The sequence below is a fragment of the Centroberyx gerrardi genome, chromosome 23 (genome assembly GCF_048128805.1).
Source record: "Centroberyx gerrardi isolate f3 chromosome 23, fCenGer3.hap1.cur.20231027, whole genome shotgun sequence".
Classification (NCBI taxonomy): domain Eukaryota; kingdom Metazoa; phylum Chordata; class Actinopteri; order Beryciformes; family Berycidae; genus Centroberyx; species Centroberyx gerrardi.
The window spans coordinates 21,577,012-21,586,687 of record NC_136019.1 but is presented as its reverse complement, the minus strand read 5'-3'; the positions used below and the strand labels follow the sequence as shown (position 1 = coordinate 21,586,687).

The window sequence follows — 9,676 nt, the reverse complement described above, 5'->3', positions numbered from 1 at the left end:
TGGGCCTATACAATACTATAGTGCTACAGAAACCCCTGCAGAGATGATTCTCTTAGTGCAGATCAGCAGCAGTTACCATAGTCTTCACTTTGGACTGAAAACCAGATATAAGAACATACTACGTTCAAAGGGTTGTGTCATACACTTACATACAGATTGACACTGTTAATAACATCTGTAAGCAACAATGTAACTAATTTTACTGCCTGTTTTATATTCTATTTGCGTGCTTCTATTCTATTTTCCGTTTTGCTGCTGAGTTCTATTACCTGGATCGCCCGATCGATACAGTTTCAAGTTATCTCGTCTCGGACGCCACTGAAGACGCGCCATAGAGATGTGTCGTGTTAGAAAAGCAGGAGCACACGTCATTCTGCCACATTCCTTCAACACTTGTCTATTATACCTGCCCCAAACCTCACAGAGAGCACCTCCAACAGAAATGCACCTTATAATCAGGGTCTGGGCTGGGGGGAACGTGTTCTAGCTTGTCCCTATGAACAATGGTTGTGTTTAGTGGGAAGCTGGGAAGATCATGTTCAAGGAGTTTTTTTGCACAAACAGGATTTTCAAATGGTCAAAACCCCCCTCCCCCCCATTTCTACCACCCTTGGTCTGATGAAACCCTTTCAAACCCCATTGGATACAATCAAAAATGTATGGTGGTCAAGCAAAAAATAAGGCTTTTTGGAGATACAAGGTTTTCACTCGACAGTGATGATTTGTAACTCTACTGACCTCTTATGACTGGAGGGCATATGAAATATCAACCAAAATATAATTTGTCCTGTGTGGTTATGATTGGCAGCTTTATAAATTATACAAGTTGAGACCAAGGTGTTGCCAAAATGCCTTCAGACACTATGCATTATACTTAATGATTGCGCTGGGTTTTTAAAGTCTAAATTCTCCTATTACCTAATGTTGAATGTGTTTGCCCTAGCCTGCCTTGTCATCTTCACACAATGGAAATAAGCCTGACTTTGTCGTTAATTTAAAATGGAACAGACTTTATTGATCCCCATGTGAAATGAGGTCGCTGCAGCAGCCCAAGGAATATGATTCAGCAAGGAAAATAGAACATAAGAACACAAATGGAGAATAAGCATCATAATAAAAAGAGTAAAAAACTAATGAAATAGAATGTAAAGAACTGTTGGGTTCTAGAAATGTGTGCTGTGTCAGTTTCAACACATGTTACATAAACTATTGGTTGGAAATATGAGGGATTAACATGGATTATTAACATGTCTGGATTAAATTACAGTTGGTACTGCATTTACTTACAATTGCTACATACAGATGATACTAGCAGTCACGATTTATACTCAAACATGGATTACTAAATTAGAAACATGCTAAATATATGAATATAAGTACAAATACTGTATGTATAAACATAATAGTAATAAAAAGTGACTTTCTTTATGTTCAAGTGTATTCCAAATCCTCATATAAACCAAATCAAATCAGACTAATGACAAAACGAGTAGCTTCCCTATCAGAGAACATGCGCGCATTCGTGACATTTTCTTTGTGAGCAATGAGAGGCGCAATGAGCGGCAAACCAAAGTCCAACCGCATGCCAGAGTTAAGAGTAGATCACATTTTAGCAGATAACACCCAATCCAGCATTGTCTCATGCTAAATGACTGCTTGTCCCTGATGTTTCTCAATGTTATTCTCAGCAAAACGGCACAAAGACCCCAGTAATCTGTCCTGGTTAAAGTCCTGGGAGCTTTTGGACGGCCAAGTGGCGACTGATCTGTGTCCCAGTTTCAGTAGGGACGCAGCGGACGAGTGGGTGGAAGTGATGGGAAAGGTCCTCATGTGAAGCCGCCCGGAGCACTGTAAAGGGCCACTAGTGAGCCTTAATCCTCTTCCTGTTTTTGCCCGTCTTTGAGGCCAAGGCTCGCCTTACAGTGACCGTACAATGTCAACAAGGCCCATCCATGGAAGCGGTCCTATTTCCTGGGTCGGGTTGTGTCGTGCCCTTTAACAAACACACTCGGAGTTGCTTTTTATTTGGTAAAAACAAGTCTGTGAATGAATTCCACGTGTCGTGAGGGCATGGTAGTGAAACTTTGCTGTTTTCTCTGCTTAGTTGACATCCTTGTGTCATTCAGGAAAGAGGCTCAGTATCTGCTCTGTGTCCAAGCCAGCAGGTCTAATGACTGACTGGATTTACATTCCTATGGAAAACTAACACTCGCGGGGGCCGGGCGGTTCGACGCGCACTCCTTAATCCGAAAATAAACAAAAACGGCAGTCTTGTAACATCTCGCAAAGGCACGGTGCGGTCCGCCGCTCTCGAAATTCATTCACACGCTCTAAATGGTTTGTTATGAGTTGAAACGGCTTTCAGTGTTGGTAAGAGAAGACAGAGCCTCAGTTCCTGGAGCAGTACATGAAAACCAGGATCCCTCTCCAGGACCCCTGCGTGCAAAATGACTGTAAATACTTCCAAATGATTCTCTTCAGAGGGTCAAATTAGGTTGCAATTGCAAGATGTATATATGGTGAGCTTGGAATGTATATATGGTTCTGTTTGGGTGGAGTGCAGCTCTGAGATATTGAGCATCAAAGATTTGACCCCTAACCCTAACCCTAACCCATACACCACACAAGCATAAAACAACACTCCAAAATCATGAATATGTGGTTAAAAAAAGTCAGATAGAACCTTATCATTCCAAGCTCTCAATACATATAACTAACCCTAATCCTCAATATAAGTAGAATTTCAGCAGCATAATCCATCTTTTTCAAAGGTCAAACCACAGACCGGTGATAAACACAAAACATTGCGGCGGCGGAGTGGGGGGCGAGGGGGCGGTGCGATGTGTCCATCTCTTAGCAAGTGGGTTCACTACCACAGCTGGGAATGCCGCTCGCTTCTACTCACGGCGACGCTTCTTCTGATCTTAATAATGACAGGGTCCTCGGCAGCCAGCAATTTTCAAAGCGAGAGGGGGAGCCATAGGGGGAGAGAAAAAAAAAGAAGAAGAAGGCGTTCTACTGAAAACATGACCGACCAGCATTTGGCTGCCATCCCAGCCTATTCAAGAATGTTCAACAGAGAGACTTAAAACTCCGAAATGCAAAAAAAAAAAAGAGGAGTTGAGAGTCTGTGAAATGGGTCAAAGTGCAGTGCTGTAATATCAATGTGTATAAATGCTTATCAGGCAATGTTTATACTATAATATCAATGTATATGAATGCTTATCATGTATCAGGCATCAAGCTAATGGGGATCCTGATAAAGAAAGAATAACATAAAGAATCAAAAAAGAAAAATCTCCCGTTGTTCTCTTTCCAAATGCAAGTGCAGTCAAAATCACAGAGACAAGGTGAAGGTCTATATGTGAAGAGGCAGATTTGCCATGAAAACTATACATTCTTCGACAAAGCAGATGATGCAGAGACACAGACAGACAGTGTGTGTGTGTGCGGATAGAGTTAATAAAATCCAATGAAGACACCTTATTTGGCCCTTTCCCCAGCAGACATGCCCTTACCTGATCTGTTAACATCTGGCGCTTCTTCTTCTCCTTCTCCCTCTTCTCCTCTCCCTGCTCTCCTCTGCTTTCAACAAGCAACTATCTCATTGACAGAATCTTGCTTACTCCTCGGTGGCAAACTCCACCCACAAATGAGAGAGCGAGGTAGAGAGAGAGGGGGGGAGAGAGAGAGAGAGGGAAGGAGGTTTGTGTATTGAAGGAAGAGGGGACTGGGGATGCCTTCCCTCTCTTGTTGCTGCTGTGGGATCGGGTCAAGAATCAAGCGGAGCGGAGAAAAAAACAACAACCTAAAGACAAACACCGGGGTGTGAGATCAAAGTCTCCTCCAAAGTGCCTGGTACTTTTCAGCAACAGCTTTGTCATTATTGACCAGGAATGGGCTCAGATGAAGGGGTTAGCACAGCAGTAATGTAAGGAAGAACACCTCAAGAAAGAGATAATCTACTCTGCTCTATAAAGCCACACAGCAGTTTGTGTCAATAGTGAAAACTGAGAAAAATGTAGAGTATTGCCAGCATTTATGGGTCTAATTTTTGTTGATATGCAATCTGAACCCAGGTCATGACCTTTGACCTTTAAAACACACAAAAACACATACATTTCACACACACCTTATACAGCCAATACTTTTTCCCCCCAGTATTGACATCCATCAAAACTAGTTGAACGCACACCCCAAAGAGTGGCAGACTACTGGCAATGAGAAAGTATAGAAAAATAAGCATTTGCGGTGTCTTTTATTTCTATGCACCCGGTGTTTCAGCTCTAGTGCTTTCATCAGGGTGTGTGCTGACATCCATTGTCGAAATGTAATGAAAGAGCAATGGCTAACATCTGGAAGAATGACATACACCTCTGTGTTTTGCGTTGCTTTTGAAGTCGACAGGGTGACTCCCAGAAATGGGGACTCGAATCACGTTAATTGCTTGAAACTTGACTTGGTGCATGAAGAGAAGACTTGAGACTTGACTTGACTTGGGTTCTGGTGACTTGGGACTTGACTTGACAAGACTACAGTCTTGACATTTTTGGAAGTACAGTATTGGAAGTACAGTTAGCTACTTGGAAGACTCTTATCGTGAAGTTTGCCAAATTGTCACTAGCTTTAGATACACTAAGTCGCTGTATCATCAGACAAACTCAACCTACAGATATCATTATGCACTACACAACACTTAGTTCCAACTCAAACAGTAGGTGTTGCTAGCCAATGTTTGCAAGGTGGCTAAAGTTAGCAGCTAAACTAATTCTAACTTAACAGCTAACTTATCTGGTGTATCAGTAGAGAAACTTTGAGATACTTTGTTAAAACCACCAAATGTCTGAATAACAGACAGATATTTTGGTAATTATTAGAAGGATTCAACAGCAGCTTCAGTGTGGAGAGAGCCACCTGGTGTGGAATCAAACTGCTCTGAGCTTAAGGGATGAGAAAACCTGCCAGATCCCATTCAGACTCAGTGAGGTGAAGGTACCAAACCCAACTGATGGTCATCACTTTGTTCTTTGTTTCATTGTCTTGTTGAGGCTGGGCTTTCTGCAGTGGGAGATGACATGGTCCTCCCAGGTCCAGTCTACTTCCAGTCTGTTTCCAGTCTGTTTCCAGTCTATTTCCACTTTACAAACCATTTACAACCAGTCTATATCCAGTCTACTTACAGTTTACAAACCGTTTACAACTGTCTACAACCAGTCAACTTCCAGTTTACAACCAGTCTATATCCAGTCTACTTCCAGTCTTCTTCCAGGTAACAGTCAGTGTTCAGCAGAGTTCAGGTGCAGCTCTATCCTCAGTGTGTAGAATAGAGAATGTTGCTGATGCAGTAACATTATGACACAATAATGCAGGACATCAGATCAGAGGAAACTGTGTTGATCCCTGTGGGGAAACTGGGTGAGTGCAGCAACAAATAGTAATAGGATACAGCAAAGAACAATAGAATAAAAGCATAAAGACAGAATATCAAATAAACAACAATTTAAAAAGAATATGAGCAATAGTGGGGTTATATGAAAATATGCTGTTCAATTCCAACATGGACTTTACAGAGAGTGAGAAGCAAACCAAAGCACAGGACACAAAGTAGCATGTTGGAAAGACAGAACAGAGTTGTAAAGACAGAACAGGTCTACCTATCCCACCTAGCTGAGCCTAGTCTACCCAGCAGCAGAACTCTCATCACATCCCATTTCTCATCACATCTACCAGTTAATGAGAGAAATGAACCAGGATTCAGTTCATTGATCCTGTTTCTACTTTCACTGTCTACCAAGTTCACAGCTTGTGTTGCTGTTAAGTGTTTGACATTTGGTGCACAAGGTGCTATTTGCTGTATTATATGTTAGGGCAGAGCAGTTCATCATAAGTTCAATACTTTATGAGTCCAACTTTACTTTGATTCTACCTTTCATACGCTGAGCTGACACTGACAGACTGATTGTGTTTTTGCAGCCAAGTCCAAAGAAATATTATGCTGCCTTCAGGGTGCTGTCGGAATGATCAGAATTACGACTTGAACGCACATGAACGATTTAAACAAGGCGGTAAAAATGACAGGAAAAGTCTGGATTGTCTATGATCCCCAAGCTGGCCAGATGTGACGTTTATGTACAGAGAAATCGTAGAAACCTTGTCAACAACTGATGGTAATAGTGATGTTAATTGTATCACCCCATATATAAAATGCCAATATCATTTCAAAGGGTCTATATGTATTTTCTGGTCCAATGCTGGTCTCTATCGTTCAGCGTTGTCATTGCAACAACACTATCATGTTCTATCATGTTTTATCATGTTTTACTGAGTTAGTGGCTCATTTTAACACAATGTCAGTGATCATACAGTACAGCATGGTCCTGCCCTGTGACTGGTGTTAAAATCACACTACTTCAGGTGTTGATTCAACTCTTATTAGTTTAAATTTAACACTAGTCAATTTAAGATAACATAAGAAAAGACTTCACTTTATTGATCCCCTAGGGAAATTCAGGATTTATTCATTGATTTATTAATTTACATTTACAGTCAGCAGTTTTTTACACATTGAGAAAATTTGACACATTGATTTATTCCTGCTTAACATTAAAAAATAATTGCAAGCCAGCTCCTATTTGTGTTAATCAGAATTTACTCAATTCAGTTCAATTTATTCTTTGACTCATTATTAGTGTAATTCCTGTTTAACACTGTTGATTTTAAGCCAACTCCAGGAAGTGCCAATCCAAATTGACTCTTCAAAAAATCTCCTTTTCAGTGTAATGAATGAAAATTGTGAAATAGTATTAAAAGAAGAAAATACTACTGCCATTACTATTAATGGCAGCTCTTGTTAGATGAAAGTTTTACACAAGAACAACATTTAGAAAAGGATTGTGAAAATGTAATTCTCTCCAAATGTCATGTACAGGAATTATTGTTGGGAGACCAATATGGCAATACTGTAGTTGTGGTACCACAAAGCCAGTAGGGAGCAGCATTAGCCTGAGAAACAATATAGGGAGGAACAAGGAATTTGGGGTATTCCATGGGAACTGCCCTTATGTAAAATTATATATTCACAAGGTGTCTGTTTTTAGAATTTTGTTGATATCACACTAAAAGCTAAAACCAGTAAACATTTTGTCTCCCACAAATGATGCAGCCACTCCTTGGGCCAATTGGTGACAAGATGCATCATCCCTTCAAGTGTCATCAAAATCGGCCGGTGATGTTCTGGCCTTTCAAAATTTGAACTTTTGACCTATAACTACAGCTTCTCGGAGGTCACCTGTCAATCAAACAGTGTGGGCGGAGCTTGGATTTTCAGTTGATGAGTTTCTGTAGGTGGCGCTCTTTTCTTTGTCTGTGGCTATCGCTGCTTTAATAGATAGCTGTTCACCTCTTTACTCAGAATGCTCCAAAGATGAAGAAAACTTTGTGTCTTAGTGTGACTGTTTAACATGCATCAAACATTACATTGAGGCTGCAATCATATCTTGATGTCTACATTATGTTTCACTCTGTTCAAAGTGGAGGCCTTCCAGTTCGTTCGTCAACCCACTGATTCCTTCTACAACAGGAGAGTAGTGCAGGACTGTGGCTCATTACACACATGGCTAAGGTACAATGTTTGTCAAATGGAAGTAACATTCCTCAGCTTCATAATGTGATTGCTTCCACTAAGTCCTGACAGCCCCTGCGGTTCCTGCATACCTATTAATGGGCAGACTGTTTCACTGCCCCTCAATAAAAGAAGCACAGATATCGGACCAGCTCAGACGGCCGTTCCTAAAGTCGAGAACGAATTCGAACGAAGGATGATCGGAAGCGTCCGTTTGGGATTTTCTCATGTCATGCTGGTCTTCCTCCTGCTGGACTCTGTCGCGGGCTTGTTGCTGATGGAGCGCCAGGGAGATGCGGAAGATGACCAAGAGCTCAACAAAGCCATTTTGGAGATGTTGCATATCAATAAAGTCTCTGCAAGCCATCAGGCCAAACCGCATCCCTACATGAGGCGGGTCTACCAGCTTTTGGACTCGCTGGAAGCTCAAGACTTGGGGAAGTCAGATGGGACGCTGGTGCAGAGTTTTCGGAGTGTCACTGGTAAGGATTTCATATTAGTGATCCTCTTATTTTAAAGTAATAATCGACATTTCATGTAAATAAGTGTCTGTTTTGCCACTCTCCATCACCAACTAATATAACATAACATAACAGTGATTCAATCTATAGCCAGTTCATGAAATATTTTCCAGTGTCTGTTCTAAACACTCAGTGTCTGGCTGTCTGGTAGGTCTTTCCTGGGAAAAATCCTCTGGCGCACAGGAAGTGATGCGTTTTACGTTTCCGGTTTGTTTGGAATAAACAGAAGAAGAAGAACTGGGTAGTTAGCATGAGCAGTGATAGTCAACATGGGCTGAACAGACAAAGAAAAGAGTGCAGTGCAGAAACACCACAACGATGAGCGCTTAGAGAAAAAAAGGTAGATTTTGCAGATTATAACTATACTGTAACTTCATTGGTCTGTGGAAATAATGACACAAAAACAATATCATATGTCAAGTGCTTTTCCTGAACGGAGTTTGTAGATTAGGACTTTTTGCTAGTTGGAAAACAGACTGTGGACGTGTTCATAATAGGTTCACAAAATTCAAGTTAAGAAAACTTGAAAAAGGCTTAATATTATGCAAATGAGCATAACAGCAGTCACAGTCAGAACAGTCACAGCACGAGACTCACGTTCGGGCAAAAAGCTAGACATTGTTGGTCTTTCTGGTGTGTAACACTACCAGAGGTCGGCTAAAATACTCCAGCTGCTAATTTTTGCTCTGGTAGACTAAATAAGTAATGTTAGCTCGCTAGCCTGACTATGCCATCACATCCTAACAGCTGTAGCCACTTAGCTAGCCATGTAGCTCGCTAGTAAAGCATAAAGCCCAATATGAAGATTATGTTTTCCAAACAAATGATTATGGATTATATTTGGGCAAAATGAAATGGAAGAAAATGATAAAATGCAAAATAGTAATAATAGTAATAATAGTCGCACTTGGTCTGCATTTGAGCTTCATTTACAAGACCTACACAGATAATCTGAACTAATCCTTGTTTTTCTTTGTATTCCTTGAACCAACCAGGTCCGGATCACGCTCCTCCAGGATGGATCTGGTTCAACGTCACCAACCTGAACCCTTCAATGATGGGCGCTGAGCTGGTCCTGTTCAGGAAAACCCTCCACCCTCGTCCCATCAGCGTTACGGTTGCCCTGCACAGCCTCACCGGTTCAGAAGGAGCTCTGAAGGAGAGTCCGGCCCTGGAGGAGAGACTGCTGACCCTGGATCAGCGACCCTCGTCCGGCTACGATGTGTTTGACGTCTCGGCCGTTCTGGCCGTGAAGCCTCTGGACGTGGTGGGCTTCCAGCTCCGCTACACAGATGAGAGTGGAAGCCTGGTCCTCCATGAAGCCCTAACGCAGAGTCTCTACTGCCTGAACAGAGGCTCTTTAAGCGAGCCCTTACTGGTGCTTTACCAAGCACACCCTGTCCGGACCTAGACAACCCTGTTACTGTCTACTTTACTGTAGAATTGATCAATACTACAGTGGTTGTCTATGGGAATTAAGCCCTTAACCTGAACTGATTCTAATAAGACATTTTGATTGGCTTCCACACAAATA

The 9,676-nt window shown here is 41.7% G+C and overlaps 1 protein-coding gene across 1 annotated transcript; it reads left to right on the top strand.

The window, feature by feature from the left end:
* Window positions 1-7,817: 7,817 nt before the first annotated feature.
* On the top strand, window positions 7,818-9,553 carry LOC139932343 (uncharacterized). Its single transcript, XM_071926082.1, has 2 exons — window positions 7,818-8,103; window positions 9,138-9,553. Exons 1-2 carry the CDS (start codon window positions 7,818-7,820, stop codon window positions 9,551-9,553), a joined length of 702 nt encoding a protein of 233 aa, XP_071782183.1.
* Window positions 9,554-9,676: the final 123 nt, after the last annotated feature.

Bases quoted from the DNA above. Each gene is read 5' to 3' on its own strand.
- LOC139932343 (XM_071926082.1), top strand. From the start codon at position 7,818: ATGATCGGAAGCGTCCGTTTGGGATTTTCTCATGTCATGCTGGTCTTC. The intron at 8,104-9,137 runs GTAAGGATTTCA...TGAACCAACCAG, and splicing joins GAGTTTTCGGAGTGTCACTG to GTCCGGATCACGCTCCTCCA.